The 26,287-nt window shown below is 43.3% G+C and overlaps 1 protein-coding gene across 2 annotated transcripts; it reads right to left on the bottom strand.

The window, feature by feature from the left end:
* Nucleotides 1-778: 778 nt before the first annotated feature.
* On the bottom strand, nucleotides 779-26,101 carry LOC110537789 (RING finger protein 145). 2 transcript variants are annotated; one of them, XM_036937821.1, is made up of 11 exons: nucleotides 26,083-26,101; nucleotides 17,765-17,981; nucleotides 12,914-13,022; nucleotides 11,172-11,263; nucleotides 6,464-6,699; nucleotides 6,070-6,245; nucleotides 5,666-5,806; nucleotides 5,279-5,461; nucleotides 4,533-4,680; nucleotides 3,526-3,882; nucleotides 779-3,117 (listed from the first exon to the last, which is right to left on the bottom strand). In XM_036937821.1, the coding sequence occupies exons 2-11, from the start codon at nucleotides 17,946-17,948 to the stop codon at nucleotides 2,647-2,649; spliced, it is 2,097 nt and encodes a 698-aa protein (XP_036793716.1). In that variant the 5' UTR covers nucleotides 17,949-17,981; nucleotides 26,083-26,101; the 3' UTR covers nucleotides 779-2,646. The 2 variants fall into 2 exon arrangements, with proteins under 2 accessions (XP_036793716.1, XP_021479851.2); XM_021624176.2 differs by lacking the exon at nucleotides 26,083-26,101 and adding an exon at nucleotides 25,173-25,347.
* Between the last annotated feature and the right edge of the window lie 186 nt (nucleotides 26,102-26,287).

The following is a 26,287-nucleotide window of genomic DNA, read 5'->3' on the forward strand; positions in this document are numbered from 1 at the left end:
GTTGCCATCCTGTACCTGTCCCGCAGATGTGATGCTCCGATGTACCGATCCTGTGCAGGTGATGTTACACGTGGTCTGCCACTGCGAGAACGATCAGCTGTACATCCTGTCTCCCTGTAGCGCCGTCTTAGGCGCCTCGCAGTACGGACATTGCAATTTATTGCCCTGGCCACATCTGCAGTTCTCATGCTTCCTTTACAGTATGCCTAAGGCACGTTCACACAGATGAGCAGGGACCCTGAGCATCTTTCTTTTGGTGCTTTTCAGTCAGCAGAAAGGCCTCTTTAGTGTCCTAAATTTTCATAACTGATACCTTGATTGCCTACCGTCTGTAAGCTGTTAAGTGTCTTAACGACCGTTCCACAGGTGCATGTTCATTCATTGTTTATGGTTCATTGAACAAGCATGGGAAACAGTGTTTAACCCTTTACAATGAAGATCTGTGAAGTTATTTGGATTATTACGAATCATCTTTGAAAGACAGGGTCCTGAAAAAGAGATGTTTCTTTTTTTGCTGAGTTTTTATATATATATATATGATGGAGGCGCAGCGGCTTCAACATAGCACCCCCTATCAGTCATCTAGTGTATATATAAATTATTGGTTCCAGCTAGTCTCGAGGCAGACTGCTTACTTCCGCAATCATTGAGGTCTAGCTATGGAAGATTAGGTTCCAGCCACGATAGTGCTTGCCTGGTGATGCTTAAGGTTGTGGCTTATTCATCCCCATGTTGAATAATCAAATGAACAACATTAAGAGCTAGTTCAGACTGCAGGTTAAAATTGGATGGTGGAATTTATTTGACATTCAATTTTGTACAATAAAGGCGACACCAGGCAAATTTCTCACCAAACAATACAGAAACTTGACTGGAATTCAGCATTCACAGAGCATGTCGTTCTTTTTGTATAAAAACAAAACAAAACAAAAATCGAAACAGAATTCAATTGTAGGTCTTCAACACAAAGAAACAAAATCCCAAACAGGAAAGCATTTCAAATGCTAAAAGAAGTCCTCTTCAAATGCCAATATCATGATGTATGTAAAATACTATTCACACTCTTAGCCGCTTCTCACAATTTACCTTCAAGAAAATGTGCTAAAGCCACCAACTCGCTACAACTTAATTTAAATGGAGCATTTGCAAGTTTGATCATACATAGCATGTATTCATTCTCAAAGCTGTAACAAATGCCCAACAAAATACTGTTGAAGGTAAATTCAGTGCTGACAACCTCTCTCAATCTGTGACCTTCAACCCTTCACACTTACACCTATAGAGGACACTGAAGTGTTCACACAAGCCTCAGATCACTTCATATTTGGGCGGTGCAGCTTTAACACTTTATGGCAGGCATATCAAAAGTCCTTTTCATATAATATATGAACGGTTATATACACACACACACATTTATAGGTCTTTCCTCGTACAAACCAAACATATTTAGTACCTGACAACAAAAAAAAACTTTGGGACGTCGCTATAAATGACATTAGTGCAAATGTCATAACAGGTGGGCTACATATCATGAAAATAAAAGTTCCTACAGCTACCAGACGGTGACAGCGTGCAAGCCTAAGCGTGCGTATAAAGCTTCTACGTCAAGTGCTATGTCTGTTCTCTTCAGTATATGAATGTCAACCACACATCTGGTGTGTGTTTGTGTCTCCGACCTGCACAGCGCCTTTCCCACCCTGTGCCCTTACTCGGTAAGGTTGTTGGGCAACAGATCATCAAGGTGAGGGAGGGTGGGCCACAAGGCCAGGAGAGGGTTGGCGAGGCCCAACCAGGGTCGGAAGGAGGGAAAACACTTGGGAGTGGCAAAATAGTGAGCTAACATTAAGTGACCTAAAGAGGGGAAAAGGTGTGTGAAATATGTTGAACGAGAGTTAATGGAATCGCAAATGTTATATTTTGACTGTTTGTCTTACACTAGATAGGATGTACAGTATAATGACTGTCAACTGTCAAATAGCTGCATTTTGTTGTTCATCTAAACTCAGTGGCCGTGTTGTTATTGCCCACCCTGAGAGTGGAAGGTTGTGAGTTTGATCCCCGGCCGAGTCATACGATAACGATTAAAAAATGGGAACACCAATTAGTCTCTGCTTGGCACTCAAGAGTTTAAGAGATCGATTGAGGGTAAAGCCCTGCGATAGACTAGCGTCCTGTCCAGGGGGTGTACTTGTACATCGACCTGCCTCACGCTTCAGAAACAGGAGATAGCCGGAACGGCTCATAGGAGCAGGAGCCTAACACAAGCCAAGGCTCATGCACGGCTACTGACTTATTTTTATGCTAAGTGAGAGAAATCGATGCAGATTTCTCAGTGAAATTATATGGAGGTTCAGTATGGCATCACTCAAGTCTGCGTCAGATTTCATACATGAAATCCTATAGGATTAATAACCATGAAATGTACTTGAATGAAATGAATTAACCATGAAATGTTAATGAATGACATTTAAGACCATACTTTAAGTAACAGGCAACAAATAGATAAGAGTTTGTTAAGGGGAAGGTGTTGGATAGTGGCAATAGGGAAAGTCCAACAGTTAACCTGTCATGGCGAAGTCGTACGTATTAGCCACTTGAGGATGAATAGTCTTTAGCTGTGTGTGAGGAGGCGTGCATGAGCGAGGCTCAGAGGCAGCAGGGGCTGGCAGACCGTTGTAGTTCTAACTGCAGGTCAGCTGCACATGCTGTGGATGATGCTGCTTCAGGGCAGGTGGCAGACTGCTGGGGCTGGCGATGCCTGAGACATGACTCTCCTGAGCCCTGTGACGGACCTGCCTCCTCTGCCTGGCCCTCAGGCTCTGGGTCAGGGTTAGCATGGGAGGAAGAGGATCTGGCTTGGCTCTCTTCAACCGGAACACCGTTCTGAGTCACTGTTTTGTTCTCTTCGGCCACTGGCTCTCCTTGTCCAGCCTCTGCTGGGTTGGGATTGGCTGGAAGAATGTCCTGGGCGGGGGCAGCGGTGGCATTGGCGGGCTGTGATTGGCTCTTCAGCTGTTTGTGGCAGAGGGGGCAGGTCTCCTGTACGTAGAGCCACTTCTTGAGGCAGCCAGCGTGGAAGAAATGACTGCAGGGGGTGATGACGGCAGACTTCATGTCCTGGAAAGGGAGACAGAATACTGGTTAACTACTGAAGGGCTATGGACAACCACAGAAGAGTCCACTACAATGCCTGGTGATGCTTTGTGGAAATATATCACAGTACACATCCTCATTAAAACTAACCTATCTTTTTTTTTATTTTTATGTTTAGGTAACTTTCTTAAAATTCCAGTTGGAGGATTGCCAGAATCAGCAGGGAATAAGAAAAACATCTGGAATACCTCCACCAGGATTTCTGGAAAACCTGGGAATTTTGAGGAAGTTACCAGAATTTCACATCCCCTTAGGTCGCATTGAACCCCTTCATACCAGAAGAGGGCTATAAAACACATTTATCAGGACAATATTGGTGACCTACCAAACAGCATGCACACACACACCGGATACACACACACACTCTGTCACCTGATAGCAGATAGCACAGATGTCATTGTACTGCTCCAGCTGCAGGTCGGAAGCGGTGGGCAGGCTCTTGATCTTGTTGACGGCGTCTCGGCGCATCAGGAAGCTCTGCCAGCCCAGCTGGGCGCGCAGCCACACGTTGTAGTAGGAGTGGATGAAGATGATGGTGGAGCCCATCACCGTCCACTCCCCGAACACCGTCTCAGACACGCCGTAGGCCACCACCACGAGCGCCACCAGGAACTCCAGCAGCCGGTAGGTCCCGTTCACGTAGTAAATGACGTCATCCATGTTCTGTACGGGCTCCTTACGGACCTCCTCCACCATGAACAGGATGTAGATTAGCAGGGTGCCCAGCACCTAGGGGAGAAGGACATTGAGTGTGGGTGCTTCGTTTCACTTGTTTCGACAATAAAGGTCACTCTCACGTTGGGGCAAGCAGTTGGGGGTCAAGGGTTAGAATCACAGGTAATATATAGAACTAAAGTAGTAAGGTCTGCGGCCTTCCTTTTTTCTATTACAGATAGTCAACGCACCGGAATCTTCTAAAAGGTCAACGCACCAGAACCCCATTTTAACAAAACAAAGTTGCTGGAATGCTGATCTTGTCGGTTTCTACTACAGAAACCATTTCAGAACAATCTGAGATGTTAGGTTGCTGAAACCCCACAGAGTTTTTCTATATTTCACAGGGAATATATACTCACAGGTGGCCAGGGAATAGCAGGCACAGATACGGGAGCTTACAGTCCTTACCGTGCCCGTCACATCCCCATCACGGACCTGTGCAATATATCTCAGTACTAACGGAAAAGCCATCGTACCTTACATATGAAACATTGTTGACGTGTTCTTATGTCATTACTGCAAACAAACGGGCAAAGGATCCAGTGCACCAGCGGCTAAAAGGAACTCTTGAATTGGACAGACTACAGCGTGTATGTGTGTGTGTGTGTGTGTATGGGTGTGTCCATGGCGACAGAGCTTGAGGTGTGTGTGTGTGTGTGTACCTGCAGTGAGGTGAGGATGCTGGAGGAGATGATGATGAGGAGCCAGAAGTCCATGTGGAAGAACTGGCAGATCATGTAGGCCATGTAGGCTGGGAAGACCAGCAGGAAGAGGCACAGGCTCACGGCCCGGAAGTGCTTCCACAGGCTCCTGAACAGAGCGACAACCGACAGAGCTTTTACTAGGACAACGCCTCTGAGTGGCGTAATAAAGTTGTGTTGCACTGAATCATATAGTTGTGGCATTTTGGACGGACTTCCATGTGAAAGTGAGGCCTTTTTATATTATGCTAGTGATCTTTTCATTCTCGCTGTGGATGACAAGCCCTGGTAGGCTTGGGCGATATACCGTATATCATTTTCAATACCGTGTGATTTTCAAAGCCTCGCGGGGGTTGCATGCTGCGCCACCGCTTATAAGTTAGAAGAAATCTATTTATATCCAGCGCAGGGCTTCAGCTATGCATTTGGTTTGCTAACTTGCTAGTTGAGTGGCTAGATGTCAAGATCAAGCTTCTTGGTTACAGCAGAGACATTCAATCCCCTCCTGGATCAAGATCCCCATTGCCTAAATTGTTTTGTTCTTATTTTTTGTCAAATATACATATATAAAAAAAATGCATATTTGGTAATACCGTATACCCCGGTATGGTAGAGAAACTAAAGGACCTTATGAATCTGGATACCGCACAACCCTAGGCCCTGGTCAAAGTAGGGAGACATTTCCAACTCAGCCTCGAGTATCTTACTTGTCCCGTGAGGCCCCCAGAGCCAGTACGATAGGGTCAGCTATCTCCAGCATGGACTGCAGGATGGAGGCCACCACGATGAAGAGGATGATACTGAGGAGGAAGGCTCGGTGGATGACCTGCAGCTCAATCAGACCCGTCTGCACAGCCAGGATCAGTAGCGTGATGCCCTCCGTCATTCCCCTGAGATGGTGAGAGACAGAGCAGGGGAGAAAAGAGAGAGAGAGAGAAAGAGAGATTCATAAATAATGTGGTTCTTTCAGTCAGTCAGTCAGTCAGTCAAAAAAAAGAAGATTCTTCATTGTTCAAGCTATGGGTCAAATAACACACGTAACAGGCATAAACACACAACATAAAATGGGCTGAATGAGAATGCGGCTGACTGACCGATGCATGGTGTTGTCATTCATGAAGGCCCGGTAGCCCTGCAGGTAGAACTTGCAGAGGGTGAGGACGCCCAGCGCCACAAAGGACACGGTGAAGACCAGGCCCAGCAGGGAGTAGGGGGTGCTGCAGCACTCTGCAATACTGAAGGGACAGAAGGGGACCGTAAGAAAACTCACTAAACCAAATCAGAGATCATGTATGCATTTGTAATAGATGGCACGTCACATTCTCTTCGATTACGACAGACAGACATAATAAAGGACTGAAATTGTAGAACTTCAGATGAAATAATGTCGTGCAAAAGTTCCGTCAAAAACAGGTCGACTTGGGTTTCCAACTTCTCGGATTCCACGAGAGAAGGGAAAAGGGTTTCTAATGTTCTAGGAAGCAGTGCCCTGTCCCACCTGGTGAGGAAGAGGAAGAGCAACCTCTCTCTGGAGGTGGGCTTGTCGCGGCTACTGAAGTAGGTGTAGATCTGCAGGGCAAACAGCACCAGCCAGAAGCACATGAAGAGGACGGGCAGAACCAGCTGGTTCCACAGGGACATCCCCAGAGCCAGCAGCCCATACACCTCCACCACCTGGGCACAGGAGGACATGGAACAGAGGATGCCACAGACATTGTTAGCTATGAGAAATAAAAACACAGAGACAGCAGCAAACTGATAGATTTACAGTCTTGTGTGTGAAAGAAAAGTGACCATCGGGTGATCGAGTAGTCATTGAATCTCCTCCAGTCTAGAGCCAGCAGACACTTAGCTGGCATGGAAATAATTCAGTGCCACGCAGACTATTTTACCTGCACCAGCTCCCTGTAGGCTGTCTTGGCCAGGTTGTAGGGCACCAGCAGGTTGGAGGCCAGGAAGTAGATGACCTCGAGGCCCGTGAAGATCATGGCGAAGCGGTTGATGAACACGATGGTCTCCAGGGGGACCAGGCAGAGGCGCGCCACCAGGGGGAGCAGGTGAGCAGAGAACAACCAGATCCTCTTGGTCTGCATGACGCAGGAGCACAGGGTGCACACCACTAGCTGAGCTGGAGAGAGAGGCGGGGGGGACAGGAGGGACGGTGTTAACACACTGCAGGTGAACGCCCAGTCTATAGGAACACACACCGTATCGGAACTGTGTAGTAACATGGAACAGCTGAATCTTAAAAGGGCGAGTGTTCCAAGATCTGACTTGCGGAGTCAAAATGTGCGACGCCCTCGAGGACAAATAAGGGCAAAAAAAAATAAAAGGCACCTCAAAGAGTTCATTGAGGCCCGGAGCACGTGCATCTTGACCGCTACGTGCCCCAAGTTAACTCTGATGACACAGTGCTAAAGCATGTGACGGCACTAGAAAGCTAAGAGACTCGTCATCACGCGCTAGAGAAATGAGAGACGGAATGAGACACATTGAAGTCATAACGTCAGATCCAGTCTGTCTCCAGGAGCTGGAGTGTGACGTCCCTGAGGCTGGTGACGACGGCACAGAGGCAGCATGTTCCCGAACACTCTAGGGACTAGGCCAAGAGGTCCCTGCCTACTGCTCTCCTGTGTTACTGGGAAAACATGAACCCTCATTGCGACCCGCCTGCAGAACATGCGTGAAGATTCGAGTGTCCCTAGAAAGCAACTGTGCAGTACAGCAGTCAGGACTCATGGCTGAATGTGCATCGAGAGTAGCCTTACCCAAACACTTGGCTATCAGAGAAAAGTAACAAGTACTTATGTGATTGAACCTAAAAAGGCCAAAGTTCAACAACTGTCCCAAGCCAAGTCAGCACACCGTGCCAAAGGGAATCATCGATCAGTCCCTCCCTATGTAAAATGTTAGGGAAAGTGTTACTTAAAGTGGCACACCAGTCTAATTTTCACCCCATTTAACACCTGATTTACTTAACAAAACACACATCCCACACCCAGGTGGTGAAGGTAGGAAACATCATCTCCACTTCGCTGACCCTCAATACTGGGGCCCCACATGGGGTGTGTGCTCAGCCCCCTCCTGTACTCCCTGTTCACCCACGCACACCTCCAACTCAATCATCAAGCTTGCAGACGACACAACAGTAGTGGGCTTGATTATCAACAACGACTAGACAGCCTACAAAGAGGTGAGGGCACTCGGGAGTGTGGTGTCAGGAAAACAACCGCTCACTCAACGTCAACAAAACAAAGGAGATGATCGTGGACTTCAGGAAACAGCAGAGGGAGCACCCCCCAATCCACATTGGAGGACCAGCAGTGGAGAAGGTGGAAAGTTTTAAGTTCCTTGGCGTACACATCACAGACAAACTGAAATGATCCACTCACACAGATAGTGTGGTGAAGGCATAACGGTGCTTCTTCAACCTATGGAGGCTGAAGAAAATTTGTCTTGTCACCCAAAACCCTGACAAACTTTTACAGATGCACAATCGAGAGCATCCTGTCGGGCTGTATCACCGCCTGGTACGGCAACTGCACCACCCTCAACCGCAAGGCTCTCCAGAGGGTGGTGCGGTCTGCACAACGCATCACCGGGGGTAAACTACCTGCCCTCCATGACATCTACAGCACCCAATGTCACAGGAAGGCCAAAAAGATCATCAAGGACATTAACCACCTGAGCCACTGCCTGTTCACAACGCTACCATCCAGAAGGCGTGGACAGTACAGGTGCATCAAAGCTGGGACCAAGAGACTGAAAAACAGCTTCTATCTCAAGGTCATCAGACTACTGAACAGCAATCACCAACTCCGAGAGGCTGCTGCCTGCATTGAGACCCAATCACTGGCCACTTATAAATAAATGGATCACTAGTCACTTTATACAATACACTCAATATAATGCCACTTTAATAACGTTTACATATCTTACATTACTCATATCATATGTATATACTGTATTTTATACCATCTATTGCACCTTGCCTATGCCGCTCGGCCATCGCTCAGCCATATACTTACATGTACATATTCTCATTCACCCCTTTAGACTTGTGTGCATTTGGTAGGTGTTGGGGAACTGTTAGATTACTTGTTAGATATTGCTGCACTGTCGGAACTAGAAGCACAAGCATTGTACTGTACTTTACTGTATTTATACTTGGGATATTACTTTTCAACAGTAAAAGTACATTTTTAAAAAAATCACTGGAAGACGTCTAAGGGTGCTCCTGTTTTCAAATGGTCAAAGTAGCAGTGTTTAGTAACAGAGAAGGATGAATCTTCTCAGCATCAGAAACAGATCATTGCGTAACTGCCAGTCATTTCACAGGAAGGCTTCCTATTCATGATGACACTCACTTCTCGCTTCTTCCCCTTTTGGGCTTTCAGGTTTTCACTGAGCTCTCAAGCTAACACTATTGTGGGCCGGCTGTATTTTCAGAAGAGGCAGAACCCACACCTCGGTAACATAAAACCTGACAGACACTAGTCGCACTACAGAACACCTGACACTCTTACGACAAGCAGCACAACAAGAAATACGTCAATGAGTGAGCAAGAAAGAGCAAGCAAGAGCGCGGGGAAAGACAGAGGCCTGTCTGAGTTGTGTGCGCTCCCATTGTACGGGAGACTGTGGTCTCTCACTCTGTAGAAGCACCTTTGGCAGCGAGAGAGAGCGAGGAGCTCTGCGGCAAACGGCACCTCAGATCGTCAGATTATACAGCACCCACTGCCAACCTCCTGAACTCTCCTCCCCTCGCTCCTCAGCCGCCTACCTTCTGCCTGACAGGATGAAGCAAAGGAACACGGCCTTTTCCTTTGTCTGAAAAGGTTCTAGGGCGAATAAAACTAGCTTGAGCACTCAGAAGACCGTTAGAATTGAACAATGGCCAGACAGGGAGAAGAAAAACAGAGCAGACTCGGAGACAAAGATAGGCGTTGGATTGATAAAAGGATGTAGAAGAAAATAGGATGTGGAAGAAAATATATATAAAATACTGTGAGTGATGAAGTGTACAATCACCATGTTATCGAGTAAAAGCAGACTTTAGGGCGACTATAAAGTGACTCATAGATTCTCAGAAAGTGGGGTAAGAGAAGTGTGGGGGCGTAAGAGGCTGGTATGGGACCTGTGAGACTGTGGCCCAGTGGGACTGTTTAGTGAGTTAACTATGAGGTTGGTAGTGAAGGTGGGACTGTTTAATTACAGTGCCTTCATAAAGTACTCATACCCATTGAAGTATTCCACATGTTGTTGTCTTACAGCTTGAATTCAAAATGGATAAAATGTATTATTTTCTCACCTATCTACACACAATAACCCATAATGACAAAGTGAAAAACATGTTTTTAGTAATTGTAGCTAATTTATTGAATATGAAATACAGAAATCTCATTTACAGAAGTATTCACACCCTTGATTTAATACTAAGTAGAAGCACCTGTGGCAGCGATTACAGCTGATTCTTTCTGGGTAATTGTATAAGAGCTTTCCACACCTGGATTGTGCAACATTTGCCCATTATTTTTCACAATTCTTCAAGCGCTGTCAAATTGGTGTTTGATCATTGCTAGACATCCATTTTCAGGTCTTGTCATATATTTTCAAGTAGATTTAAGTCAAAACTGTAACTCAACCCCTCAGGTACATTCACTGCCTTCTGGCTAAGCAACTTAAGTTTAGATTTGGCATTGTGGTTTAAGTTGTTGTCCTGCTGAAATCTGAATTAATCTCCCAGTGTCTGGTTGAAAGAAGAACCAGATTCTCCTCTAGGATTTTGCCTGTGCTTCACTCTATTCCATTTATTTTTTATCCTGAAAAACTCCCCAGTCCTTAACGATTACAAGCATACCCATAACATAATGCAGCCACCACTATGCTTGAAAATATGGAGAGTGGTACTCAGTAATGTGTTGTATTGGATTTACCACAAACATAATACTTTGTATTCAGGACAAAAAGTGAATTGCTTTGCCACATTTTTTTGCAGTATTACTTTAATGCCTTGCTGCTAACAGGATGCATGTTTTGGAATATTTCTATTCTATACAGCCTTCCTTCCTTTTCACTGTCAATTTGTTGTTTAGAATTCCCTGAGCGGTTTCCTCCTTCTATGGCAACTGAGTTAGGAAGGACGCCTGTATCTTTGTAGTAAGGGACCTTGCAGATAATTGTATGTGTGGGGTAGAGATGAGGTAGTCATTCAAAAATCATGTTAAACACTTATTGCACACGAGTGAGTCTATGCAACTTACTATGTGACTTGTTAAGGAAATATTTACTTCTGAACTACTTCTGAACTTGGCTTCTGAACTCCTTGCCATAAAGGAGTTGAATACTCATACTCAAGACATTTCAGCTTTTCATATGCATTTGTAAACATTTCTAAAAACATAATTCCACTTTGACATTATGGGATATAGTGTGTCTAGGCCAGTGACAAAAAACAAACAATCTCAATTTAATCAATCTTAAATCCATTCTGTAACACAACAAAATCTGGAAAAAGTGAACGGGTGTGAATACTTTCTGAAGGCACTGTATCTGCCTGTGAGGGTGGTGGTGAAGGTGGGACTGTGTTTAGTTAGTTACCTATGAGGGCGGTGGAGAAACGGTTCAGGGACAGCGCCTCCAGGTAGAGCGGTCCCTCGTACCCGGAGTCCAGCTCACTGCGGACATAATCCCTGAAACACGAAGACAACACAGTCAGAGCTCAGCTCTTGCAGTCCCACCTGCTGTCTTCTGTCCTCACTGGTTAAAACACAGAACCACGCCTCAGAGAATTCAACAAGAGTTAAAGCACAATCAAGGCCAGTAGAAGCCACCAATAGTCCGGAGCCAGAATCATAATATGGTCAGAAAGTCACTACTGTAATACCGGTAACTGTTTTATGTAGAAGTCGACCGATTATGATTTTTCAACGCCGATACCGATTATTGGAGGACCAAAAAAAACTATACCAATTAATCGGACGATTTTAAAAAAATGTATTTGTAATCATGACAATTACAACAATACTGAATGAACACTTATTTTAACTTAATATAATACATCAATAAAATCAATTTAGCCTCAAGTAAATAATGAAACATGTTCAATTTGGTTTAAATAATGCAAAAACAAAGTGTTGGAGAAGAAAGTAAAAGTCCAATATGTGCCATGTAAGAAAGCTAACGTTTAAGTTCCTTGCTCAGAACATGAGAACATATGAAAGCTGGTAGTTCCTTTTAACATGAGTCTTCAATATTCCCAGGTAAGAAGGTTTAGGTTGTAGTTATTATAGGAATTATAGGACTATTTCCCTCTAAACCATTTGTATTTCATTAACCTTTGACTATTAGATGTTCTTATATGCACTTTAGTATTGCCAGTGTAACAGTATAGCTTCCGTCCCTCTCCTCCCTGGGCTCGAACCAGGAACACAACGACAACAGCCACACTCGAAGCAGCGTTACCCATGCAGAGCAAGGGGAACAACTACTAGAAAGCTCAGAGTGAGTGACGTTTGAAACGCTATTAGCGCGCGCTAACTAGCTAGCCATTTCACTTCGGTTACACCAGCCTCATCTCGGGAGTTGATAGGCTTAAATTCATAAACAGTGCAATGCTTGACGCATAACGAAGAGCTGCTGGCGAAACACACGAAAGTGCTGTTTGAACGAATGTTTACGCGCCTGCTTCTGCCTACCACCGCTCAGTCAGATACTTAGATACTTGTATGCTCAGTCAGATTATATGCAACGCAGGACACGCTAGATATTATCTAGCAATATCATCAACCATGTGTAGTTAACTAGTGATTGTGATTGATTAAACTTATCTTATAAAAAACAATGCTAGCTAGCAACTTACCTTGGCTTACTGCATTCGCTTAACAGGCAGTCTCCTTGTGGAGTGCAACGAGAGAGAGGCAGGTCGTTATTGCGTTGGAACGTTAACTATAAGGTTGCAAGATTGAATCCTCGGGCTGACATGGTGAAAATCTGTCGTTCTGCCCCTGAACGAGGCAATTAACCCACCGTTCCTAGGCAGTCATTGAAAATAAGAATGTGTTCTTAACTGACTTGCCTAGTTAAATAAAGGTATAATCGGCGCCCAAAAATACAGATTTCCGAAAGTTATGAAAACTTGAAATCGGCCCAAATTAAAATCGGCCATTCCGATTAATCGGTCGACCTCTAGTTTTATGGAACAACTACAAAACAGAACTTCAAATCGCAACACTTAACGGCTTTTAAATGATCTTTCTGAATACACGTATCTCCTAGCTAACAAGTTGACGTGTCAAGGATTATTTTAGCTATAGTTCCTGTAGTGTGTCTCTCTCTCTCACCTGGAGACTTGGTGTCCGGCGAAGAGCAGCAGGGCAGTGAGCACGTACAGGTAGAGCTTCACCAGGTGCTGACGAGGCAGAGTCAGGAGCACCAGGCTGAGGATGTAACCTGACACACAGCAGAGCAGAGACAGTCAGGACAGTGAATCACAGAAGGAAGGAGGGGTCTGTACAGTACAGCCATGAAGTGGAACAATGCACAAACACAGCTTTTTTTAAAGGGACAAAAATATATGTGCCTGCTTCAGCTGCTGTTGGTCTCACACATATTAAGCAATAGTTTATTAACACGGACGTCCACTACTGTCTAACTGGCATTCACTTGTTGAATAATCCTTAACTGTTATTCCATCCATCTCAGATGAGTTCTATTATCACGAGGACAGTGAAACCAATAACCCCGCCTGCCCTCCGCCATCTTGGTTGAGCGTGGCTTGCCTGGTTTAGTGGAGTCAGCAGAAAACAAACAGTCATAGGGAAAATCTCAATTGCATACTCCTTGCGTCCTCGCTCTCTTCACCTACTTCTCAAAATGCATTATATGGGGGGAAAAAAGTCAAAGGTCCCTCCTTTTGAGGCGGCAGCGATGGGAGAGGATACAAGGAGTATGTCATTGAGATTCTCCTCCAGACAAATCAACAGGCACCAAAACGCCAGGGACTCGATTGGCCGACCTGGAACCAGCGTGCAACAGATCCACCCAGCCATTCCATCCTGGGGATTCCATTAGCAGACAGCTAAAATGCCCACTCCTCTAAAGCTCTCTCCACCATCCTGCGCTCAGACAGTGTGTGTGTGTGTGTGCGTGTCAAACATGCAACTTAACCTGGTCAAACAATCAATAAAGGGCAGGGAGCATGACAACAACAGTGGGGGATAGGAGGCTAGTTAGCCATTGAGGCTTGAAAGTGTGGTCAGTGGACTGAATCATTCTGGCATGACAACAACTACACAGACAGATACTGATATGATTCTACCTCCCATGAAAACCAAAACGATTATGATCCTCTCAGTCTAAGTGCCACGGGCCCTGACTGGAGTCAGTGTTCCGAGCCAGTGGTGTGTGTGTGGCCAAGTCAGGGTGAGCCAGCCTCACTGTGACAGGCAGCCAGGGTGACGGGGACGGGAGATTAGAGCTTTGTGTGGGCAGTTTTACCCTCCCTCTCTCCCTCCTCGGCCTGTGGCCACCACCGGATGCTGCTTACGTAATCCTGAGAGGAGGAGATGGAGCTATATTCTGCAAGCCGGCCAGGCCGTCACGTCACTGCTGTCAATAGGCTTATCTATGAGCCTCTGTTCTGGTCTGGATGCTCAGTCACAACCATCACAAAGCAGAAAACAGAGAAGTGTGGCGGTAGGACGGGAGAGGAAGCTCTGCTGACGACATGCCTTGAACACAATCAGAACCAGATAAAACCTTGACTGAAAGAAGAAGTCCATACTGTAATCTTAAGAGTTCAAGCTCTTACTTTACAGAGCCTGGTGTTTGGTTAGTAGCCTAGCACCTTCCTGCAGTGGTGAATATGAGTCTGTGTGTTTAACAATGTGTGGGTGCTTTGGTTGGAGAGGCTCCTGCTCGCAGTTGCACTCTCAGAACCCACGCCCCCGAGGGAGGGAGGCTACGGCCAGTCAGGAACACAGCCTTAGACCACTCAGTCCTTGTCACCTTACGTGTGCTGCGTTGGTACAGGCCAAAAATCTTAACAGGGCCTGAATAGAAAAAGTAGAGGCCCAGTTTCCCAACAGACCCAACTCACAGGTTCCTATGCCCACCTGACAAACTCAAGTCACGTGCTCCCCAGCCACTCCTCCAGACATGCTCACTGCTGAGGGAACATTAAGCCCTGTGTGCAGATAGTGAAAATAATGAAGGCTGACTATAAAAAGGTATATTAAAATAAAAAATGTATCCTGTGCCTGGGGCAAACTATTTCACAAAACGAATATAGCCGTCCTGGTGATATTGGCCTAGCTAGGCTTACTGACTCATGAGTCCATAGGGGAGGGATGGGCCTGACAGTATCTGTATAGTGCTCATAGAAAAGCCTTCCAGCCATGGTCAGGTGCAGCAATGTGTATTAACAAGAGCACATCCTGTTCCTTGGCCTGCATTAGGTAAGCCAACACAACACAGATGAGAAGGACTTGTTTAACAGCAGAGACAGCAATAAAACAGAGCCGTTAATCCACAGCCATGGATCCAGAGCCATTTGCTACGCAAAGTCATGCAGACAGGACAAAGAGTGGACCGATGTGAAAGAATCGTCAGTGCTGGCAGTATAAACACACTGCCCCTAATCGTCCATAAGCAACACAGTTAGAGAAAGACAACAGCAAGTCTACAGCAATAGGCTACAGCAGAGCCAAAATGATGAAAAATGCTAATAAAATGAGATAGGGCCTCATGAGATATGAAATATTTGCTGAAACCTAGAAATACAGTTAAAAGATTTGAGAATATCCTGCTCTCCCTCTATCTCTTTCCAAGAGAGACATCAGCAGCACACACACACACACACACTGAGGTTCAGTCCAGTCCACTGTTCTCTGCAGCCCAGTGTGTTCATCAGCAAATACCAGCCTCATTGTCATACCCACAAACTTCAGCCAAGTATTCAAAGCCACTAAAAAGACCACTGGTGAGGTCAAGGAAAGTTTGTACACACACAGTATACATACAAAATTATTAAAAAAATTACAGTAAAAAAAATATATATTTAAAAAAATATGTAATTCCTTCCCATTGATAATTAGCATATCTAGTGACTGCATTATAGTCGAGGCTTGTGAGCTGGTTATCATGGCCTTTGCCTCGTCCACTCCTTTCCCCTGGAAAGAGAACGTCTTCTTTGAGGGGGGAGGGGATGACTTCGTTCTCCTACTCCCTGCACGGGCCAGCCCCCCGTGCAAAACAGTATACAATTCGTGCATGGTATTGGTTAAAGGAAAGATTCACGCATTTTGAATGTTATATCGTATTTGTGCATCTCGGAGCGATGGGTGAATGCATTCAAAATGGGTGAATCTTTCCTTTACCTCTTCTGTGCACATTTCAAGGTTAATTATACCACCTTGAGCATCACGGAAAGTCCCATTAAAATACTTGGGTCTGGGATGGTGGAAAAAAGCAGAGGTAAATTACAAAGGAGAGGAAAATGTGTCTGAGCCAAAGCTTCACCATGACAACGTTTAAAAAAAAAAAAGTGTTCGACTGCAGGCAGACAGTTGCAGCAGCAGATGTCTAAGGTCAGGCCATGCCATGCTTTAATTAGGAAACAAGCATTCAGCCAACACCCTGCCTTCACTGAGCTCTTAGTGGGCCAGGCCCACTCTCAAGCAGAGCATAGACATACTGAATCAGAAGTACTGTCTGTGCCCATGTTGACGTGCCATTAGAAATACAAAACGCAGCAGAAGCATGTTCACCCTTACAGTCAACGCTGACTACAAACTGTCAGACTTTATCCTCGTGTCACTGCTTTTATCCTGTCTGAGCTAAATCTACGACAGACCTAAAATCATTTCAAATGCAACGCCATTCAAGACAGTCGTAGGTTTAAAAATGCTTGCTGAACTTAAACGATATGCATTTATACAATGGCATTGTTGAATACTCGTTTTTAATTGGCTTGAATGGGCGTTCAAACGCGTTAATTATTTCCCTATAAAGCACTGTAAAATTCAATGGCTGTAGTTCATTCTCACGTGTTCTATGTTCGAGCTGCTCTTGAAATTAAATGTTTAAATTGTTTAATTTGATTTTCATAGTAAGCGAGGACTGATGGTTTGGTTAGCTAAGCTAGCAAGTCTGTCTGGTTACCAGCTGTAGCTATCTATTTCAGTGGATGCCAAACACATTTTTACCGGCAAAAATGAACACATTTCAAATTATAGCTATGGTATAAGAGGGATAATGAACTCGGGGGCTCAACGCGTTCTCTGGAAAACAATGCAACATCGTGAAAGTTCAGTGTCACGACGTGCTACACACTTTCCACAACGTGTTATATTATTTTCCATAGAACGCATAGTCCCCTCGATTATCACTTAAATAGTCCATAAATTACATTCATATGCATGAGACCCAACCACTGGGTCCCAGTTTTACAGACTGCGACTGCAGTGTTTTTCCTGGTCAGGGCACACGAGTGATACTGCAGCACTACAGCCCAAACAACCTATTGGCTGACAACATTTCTACCTTTTCTTGGCCACTCCAAAACAGAAAGTGCAAACAGAACTAATCTGACGATTACAACATTATTAAAGATGGACTATATGGGCTATTTATTGCAAATAGCATGGCTGAGTGATTTTAAAAATCGATTAATAATATAATAATACTCTTAGCAAAAATATTTCTTTAAGTTAAAATATGTACAAAAGTTTCGAACTTTTGTGAAACATCACAGCACAGTTGAAAAATATATGGCAAATAGATGGTGTTCAGAGATGGGAGTGGTTGAGTGGAGCTGACGGATGGGACTAAAAACAAACAAACAGATAACTATTGTAAAATGTACATAGTCTTCTGCTTCCAGTTTATCCGTACTAAGGGAAGAGGACAAGAGGACAAGAGGACAAGTACATTAGTGTGTATAGTTTGAGAAACAAGTCCTCAACTGGCAGCTTCATTAAATAGTACCCGCAAAACACCAGTCTCAACGTCAACAATGAAGAGGCGACTTTAAATGTTATATGGGCTAATATAGAAAGAAACGCCAGCTTATAAAAATGAATTTTCACATTTTTCAGAAGTGGATGGGTGCTTTTGTCAAAATATACTGTTGAAAAGTACAAATGCTATAAATGACCACTCAAAGGGCAGCACTGGAGCGGGGTGGTACTGACCAACATAGTGCAGGTAGAGAGCCAGGTACTTGTACTGAAAGAGGGGGTTGTTGTTGAGACTGCTTCTCTGGATCTTCTGGAAGAAGGAGCTGACATCCCAGCGGTAAAGTACCTCCAGCAGCATGATGCTGGGAACACGCAGCCCCACGTTCAGCACCGCCTCCAGCTTGTCTTTCACCAACATGGCTCCGACGCGGCAAGATACACACTAATATGACTGGACAGGGGGACGGAAAGATAGGGAGAAGAGAGAGGGAGCAAAAAGTGAGCCTGAGGTGCTATAAAATGATAGCATGCAGACAAAGAAAACTGGCAAAATATACATTTTTTTTATGCAACTAGCTGTTTTTTCAGATCTTCATAGGTTAAATCAAATCAGTCATAAAATAAATACACGAGAAATAAAAAAGTACATGACAATAAAATAAATACAATAATATACACTAGATTATATACAATAGTGATGGGAAGGGGGAATCGATACATTAAGTGATATTATTTTTGGACTATATTATATAGATACTTTGACTTTTTGTTGTTGTTGCTACATAGCGTTAGCTAGTGCCAAATGGGCTGTACCTGCGACAAAACGCTGCTATTTTTCATCCTATAGCTTGTTCTCCTTTTTAAATAGTGAGTCAACATGTTTTCAGTGCTTTTAAATTTCCATGACTGATCATAACTAATTTTCTCATGCTCTCTCATCTCACTGCAGCAGACATAGTGAGCAAAATATAATTGTAATATCAAATTGCAATACATAAAGAATAGTGAGAATCGGAATACATATCGTATCGGCGCACCGTGAGGTCCCTGGCAATTCCCAGCCCTAATATAAAGGTCAATATCCATACCAATCAATGAAAGTGATACTGGTTACAGTTGTGTAATTGGAACGCGGTGGCTGTACAGTAATATGCTAAAACGGATAGCCGTGCTGAATATGAGCACCGCACGCGACAAGAAGTTGCCCCCATCGTTCCTGCTAATGGGGCAACTTCGTCACTTTTTGTTGTCCCGAGTTAGGGAAATGCTGTAAATTAAGAGGACTACGTATTTTGAAGGATAAGAAGTTGAGGATTATAATAAATATCGCTTTGATGTCATACAAGCAGCCAAACACCCGAGTCCAAATGTGTACTTCACATTTTCATATCATAAAACGCATGTCATATAGTGTCCACGTTTTTGATGTACATTTACAAGATGACATGGCGTCATACCCTGGGTTGTTTTGAACAAAATGAGCCCGGTTTGTCTAGTGTGATGAAAATTCACAACAGAACACACACCTGAATGCACAAATTACAATCCCGTTTCTCTGAATAGACTTGTGAAAGTCTAACACCGTAAGATCGCATTTTATAACTTAGCTAGTCATGTTGGCAATAGAACAAGCTTTCAAATGATGCATAAGTGACTCAGAAAGCGATTTAAAATGGCCACATTTTTTGATTGTGTAAACAACAGTAATTGTTTGATGGCGGGGATGCAGGGCTGTGTTCCAAACAAAACAACTAAAAGTGTGATTACTCTAGTTCCTTAACGGCACAGCTAAGGAGAGCTAAAAAAAAAAGCACTGTATAGTTGAAGACTCGTCTTGAAGTCAAATGTGCATTGAAATTACGTAGGAACTGTGCACACTTGGAGACACCAGTTAGTCCTCTCACTCAACCCATTTATTTGTCTCACATTTTAAGGAATATTTCTTATCATGTTGTTGAATGTATCAAATGCAGTGAAAAGTACAGTATATGTAAAATGCACACAAACATTATATGAAGAAAATGTAGCCTGTTTCAGAAGAACATAATAGCATATTCTGGGTCTTCCTGATCTGGCTATGCCATACAGCTGTGGGCTACACTAGTTCATTTAGCAGACAAGATTTCTAGTAAGAATACAATTGATATTTCCCACAAACGATTTAGAAGGGAGTGCATACATGTGGCTATTCTGTGTTTAACAAAGTGACCATTTGAAACAGGTCCTCCTATATGGTTAATTTAGAGTTATTTATGCAACTTTGGTTGTGATACAAACCTTAGAATCTATTATAAATCAATACATTTAGGCTAAGGCTGCATGAACAAGAAATGAGGATTTGAAAAAAAGTTGCATGAAATCCATGCGATCTGCTGTTTCTTTGCGCAAGCTGCACACATCAATCTCTGATTTATAATTTGACAAGCACTTGATAATATTCTCACCCATCAGACTATTCTCAATTTAATGTGGCCTTTACATATAGCCTACTAATATACGGTGTCTTCAGAAAGTTCTCACACTTGACTTCTCCCACATTTTGTTGTGTTACAGCCTGAATTTAAAATTGATTAAATGAAATCACTGGCCAACACACAATTTAACTAGGCAAGTCAGTTAAGAACAAATACTTATTTTCAATGACGGCCTAGGAACAGTGCCTGCCTTGTTCAGGGGTGGAACGACAGATTTTTACCTTGTCAGCTCAGGGATTTGATCATGCAACCTTTCGGTTGCTAGTCCAACGCTCTAACCACTAGGCTACCTGCCACCCCGGCATAATGTCACAGTGGAATGATGCTTTGATTTGTTTTTACAAATTAATAAAAAAAATGAAAAGCTGAAATGTCTTGAGTCAATAAGTATTCAACCCCTTTGTTATGGCAAGCATAAAATAAGTTCAGGAGTAAAACTTTGCCAGGTCACATGGGCTCCCAAGTGGCACGGCGGTCTAAGGCACAGAGGTGTCACTACAGACCCTGGTTCGATTTCAGGCTGTATCACAACCGGCTTTGATTGGGAGTCCCATAGAGCGGCTTATAATTGGCCCAGCATTGTCCGGGGTAGGCCGTCATTGTAAATAAGAATGTGTTTGTAACTGGCTTAACTACTTAAATAAAGGTTAAATAAAACAAATATCTGCATGGACTCACTGTGTGCAATAAGTGTTTAACATAATTTTTGAATGACTACATCTCCACATAAAAATATCTGTAAGGTTCCTCAGTTGAGCAGTGAATTTCAAACACAGATTCAACCACAAAGACCAGGGAGGTTTTCCAATGCCTCACAATCCAAGCAGACATTGAATATCCCTTTGTGTATGGTGAAGTTATTCATTACACTTTGGATGGTGTATCAATACACCCAGTCGTCACTAAAGATACAGGCTTCCTTCCTAACTCAGTTGACGGAGAGGAAGGAAAGTGCTCAGGGATTTCCCCATGAGGTCATTGGTGACTTTAAAACAGTTACAGAGTTTAATGGCTGTGATAGGAGAAAACTGAGGACGCAGCAACAGCATTGTAGTTAGTCCACAATACTAACCTTAATAACAGAGTGAAAAGAAGAACACTTAAACAGAATAAAAATATTCCAAACATGCATTATGTTTGCAACAAGGCATTAAAGTAAAAATGCTAAAAATGTGGCAAAGCAATTCACTTTTTGTACTGAAAAAAGTGATGTTGTATTGGATTAGCTCCGAACACATTACAGAGTACCACGCTCCATAATTTTCAAGCTAGTGGTGGCTGTACCATGTTATGGGTATCCTTGCAATCATTCAGGACTGTGGATTTTTTCAGGATAAAAAAAAGATACAGAATAGAGCTAACCACTGGCAAAATCCTAGAGGAGAACCTGGTTCAGTCTGCTTTCCACCAGACACTGGGAAATTAATTTACCTTTCAGCAGGACAATAACCTAAAACACAAGGACAAATCTACACTGGAGTTGCTTACCAAGAAGACAGTGAATGTTCCTGAGAGGCCAAGTTACAGTTTTGACTTAAATCTACTGGAAAATCTATGGCAAGACTGATAACTTTTTAAAATTGTGGCCATAAAAACAGTTAACACAACATTGCATTTAGAATTGTTATTTGTTGCGCAATAGATTAGGCAAAGAGGTCAATGGAACTCAACCAAAACAATGGAAATACCATGGAAACACATGGGAAAAATATTCTGTGGGGGAAAGATCACGAGTGTCCTCGTTGCCCTCCCGACAAAATTTGCCTAATTTGGCTATGCTATTGTTTGTGTATTTCAAACTATACTGAACAAAAATATAAAATGCAACATGTAAAGTATTGCTCCCATGCGTTTCATGAGCTGAAATAAAAGATCCCAGAAATGTTTGATATACACAAAAAGCTTATTTCTCTCAAATTTGAGCACAATTTTGTTTATATCCCTGTTAGTGAGCATTTCTCCTTTGCCAAGATAATCCATACACATGACAGGTGTGGCATATCAAGAAGCAGATTAAACAGCATGATTACCCAGGTGCACCTTCTGATGGGGACAAAAGGCCACTAAAATGTGCAGTTTTGACAACACCACAGATGTCTCAAGTTGAGGGAGTGTGCAATTGGCATGCTGACTGTAGGAATGTCCACCAGAGCTGTTGCCAGAGAATTTTATGTTAATCTCTCTACCATAAACCACCATCATTTTAGAGAATTTGGCAGTACAGCCAACCGGCCTCACAACCGCAGATCACGTGTAACCACGCCATCCCAGGACCTTCACATCTGGCTTCTTCATCTGCGGCATCGTCTGAGGGGGTGCTGATTAGTATTTCTGTTTGTAATAAAGCCCTTTTGTGGGGAAAAACTTATTCCGATTGGCTGGGCCTTGCTCTCCAGTGGGTGGACCTATTCCCTCCCAGACCCACACATGGCTGCACCCCTTGCCCAGTCATGTGAAATCCATAGATTAGGGCCTAACAAATTCATTTCAATTGACTGACTTCCTTATATGAACTGTAACTCAGTAAAATTGTTGAAATTGTTGCGTTTATATTTTTGTTCAGTATATGTTGAGGTAAAAAATAGGATTATAAACTGGGTGGTTCGAGCCCTGAATTCTGATTGATATACCACAGCTTTCAGCCAGACTGTATACCACAGGTATGATGAAACATTTGCTTTTACTGTTTTAATAAACGTAACCGGTTTATAATAGCTATAAGGCACGTCATGGGTTTGTAGTTTATGGCCAATATACCACACCCACTCGTGCTTTAAGTATAATGCTTGTATGGATGTCAACCACAATAAAAGTTGATGTTATCGTCATCAATCAACTGCATTACAGTTAAAAATTACTGACTACCACACCACCGATTTCTGTATGCTAACTCTACTACCAGCTTATACGAACGGCATTTAGCAGTCACTTCTTCTAAACCTGAAAATGGACAACTTCTAAATGTTATGCATTGAAAACAGCCAAATATATTTAGAAATCGAACTTCATTAACCACATTGTGGGCCTATTACAATAGATCAATCATGACGGATTTGACAAATATTCACTTTGTTAGATCACATTTGTTGAATGTGAGCCAATCAGTCTTTGTAAATAAGAATTTGTTCTTAACTGACTTGCCTAGTTAAATCAAATAAAAATACCGCATCCATCTATTCCCTACTGTTTGCGCCAATGGGTAAAATGTTAATTGTGTAGATAATCCTATAAAGAAAACCTCATGTCTCTATCATAATCCGTTCAAAAATGATTGGTGATTTTACCCTTGTAGGATAGACAGAATTAGGGTGACTAAATTAAGAGGCCAGAGAAAAAGTGGAAAATATTAAATAAATCACACCAGCTAGGCTGGATTCTGCGCAATAATTAATAAATAATAATTAATAAAAATGTAATTTTTAAAGATTTCTCACAAAAACAAGCATATCTCTGAAATGTCAACAGAGCACATAAAACAGGTTAGTAGCACCTTAATTTGAGAAGACGGGCACTTGGTAATGGATGAAAAGGAATAAGTGGAATGGTCTCAACATCAAACACATGGTTTTATGGATTTGATGCCATTCCATTCGCTACGTTCCAGCCGTCCTCCCATCAGCAGCCTCCACTGGCGTATACCAAGCTTTTTATTTCCCAAAACCTTTTACATTTAATACAGCTCGTCATGGTAATTTTGCTTTGAAGACGATGACCACAAAATGTAAAATACTCAAAAGTTGTTAGGAGAAACCTGCACTGCTACGTCGGAGCTTGTCGGATGGATTTGGTTATGAAATCCAACTTCTTGGAAGGAATGTTAACGAAATGTTAGAGACCCCACTGAACGATTCAGAACACGAATAATCATGTCTTGGTAAAATGTATTTTATAACATAAGGTGAAATGTTATCACCAATGTGTGTTTTCACCCACTCTGGGCAGAGTAGGTGGACACTCTATAAGAGGGATGGGAAACTTTGATGAGGGTGGGACACACACGAAATCTGAACTCAAGCAGGCCCCAGTGGTTTATGAAGTAAGAGCCAGTCTTAGTCTTTTGCGAGCCCAAAGTTAAAAATGTGTATTCTCCCCTCTTGACAGCGAGGATACTTTTGATTTAGAGTAATTTCCTGCTATGGGTCTGAGAGAGGCTGTGCGGTCCTCCATTTGCAGGCAGACACTGACGGAGTGGATATCCCATCCATTGAATTACATATAGAACTGATTCATACGAGCTCTGAGATCCCATCCCCCTGGCCCGCATTTTCAGATGGCCCTTTGAACATGCAATTATGAAACATACAGGTCCACTGTACCAAGCGTACAATTGTCTAGTTACATCACTTTGTAATTCACATTCATCTGCAATGCCCATGATGACTGGAAACGTAACGTTAGCTAACAAGACCAATTCTCATTATGATTACATAACCGAAATTGTGTGAACTATGGTTATACAGGCACCGGATTGCGTTATGTTGAGGGTTAAGTTAGCACAGCTATTCAAATCTAGCCCGACATCGAGCTAGTTACACTATATTAACGGTTTGTTGGGCTCCGAGCGTTCATGACATGAACTTTAATAACCTCGCCAAACCAACGTTTGCAGCGGCTAGCTAACCGTAATTAGTTGTGCCCTGCAAGAAGGGTGATGAATTGTCACATACTCTCAATCTCATATTCCAAAATGTACCAAACTACAACTACGTACATTTAGAGGGTCGTAAAACGAGACAATATGCTAAAAGGCAGTGGTTTAGCTAACTAGCTATGCATCACGTATGTTAGCAAACGCAGATGAGCAGAGTCGGGACGTGCGAAAAACTGCATTGATGACCCGCCTATATCAATGTAACGTTACCTGATGTTTTTAATAATGGAAACGAGCACCATGCATAGTTTAGCTAGCTAAAAAATAAAGCACGAGATCAACAGCTGCTCACGATTTAAAATAATCAAGCAACAGCTGGCTAGAAACATTGCTAGCTAACTACGCCTTATCGCAGAACTGCATGTATTGTGTCGCTAACCAGCCAGCTAAATAGGTAATGCTAGGTGCTAGCTAGCTAGCCCCTCGAGAGTCAAAACAATCCAGGTTAGCTAGCAAGCTAGCTGAGTAGCCAAGTTCGCGTTATCAACATTGCCCCACGGAAAAACAAAGAACCTACATTGCAAGAGCGACGTTGACGACGTTAAAGTGAGTTTGAGGATGCTTCTCCGGTCGAATATCAACCATTTTAACTCGGCTTCTCCCGAGTTAACGGTTGAAACGATGGGATTTCCACCATGGATCGAGTCTTCTGCTGCCGCCGCTTCTTTTCCTTATTCTATGGTATATTGGCGTTCGCACAATTTAGTGTGCATGCCGCCACCTACTGTGAGGGATGAAAACAGGATGAAAACGGAGCCTGTGTGTGTGTGTGTGTGTGTGTGTGTGTGTAAATAATAAGCTAAATCAAACTACTTTTCTGTTTAAAAAAAAAGTTAAACAGATCTGGAGAGCCTGGGAGGGCTAGCATTCTTATGGTGCCGTACCCTTTGCAAGTCTTCCGATGTAAACTCCTGGAGTCCCAAAAGCATTTCTGCCGCAACCACAATAATGTAGTTTCTATTACACTTGAACCATACCATTTATATCTGTGGCAATGAAAACCCCAAAATCCACATTTTAACACACCGTTGACTGGCTGCAAAACCCTTGAGTGAGTAGGGGTGTCCAAACTTTTGACTGGTGATGAAATTGATCAAGTGGTTTGTGCACACCGACTGACCCGCATGGTCGACGGAGTGAAGAATCCCCCTCCTTCCATTCTATCGTTTTTTAAAGAAGAGTCTCCCCCTTCTCAAATGTATTTGGGATTTGTGAAATACCCTGTAAGTGCCTTCATGCCCAAACATTATGCCTTCTAATTGTAGTAGCTGTACTCATAATAGACAGGAAAACGATCGCCTTATGGTGAGGATAACCTTGCTGCAAGCCCAGCTTCAGACGCAATCGTTAGGCAAGGGTAATTTAAGTGTTGGAAAGGATGAAACCGCGTCTGTGTCACCAATAAGTACAGATAGTATTATAAATACCCTCGCACAGTACCCTCAGCTGGACAATTTTCTCATGGCTTCTGGAAGGAAATGCTGTAGGAATGCTCAACCGGTGTCGCTCATTCGGCTGACATAAACTTCCAACCGGTTCTCCCCATTAAGTAATGAGTCTGAGGCCGAGCCTTCTCAGGTTTCTCCACCCGTTACGGGGTCTGAGACACCCGAAGCCTCCCACCATTAGCTC

Source organism: Oncorhynchus mykiss, chromosome 12 (genome assembly GCF_013265735.2).
Source record: "Oncorhynchus mykiss isolate Arlee chromosome 12, USDA_OmykA_1.1, whole genome shotgun sequence".
Lineage (NCBI taxonomy): Eukaryota > Metazoa > Chordata > Actinopteri > Salmoniformes > Salmonidae > Oncorhynchus > Oncorhynchus mykiss.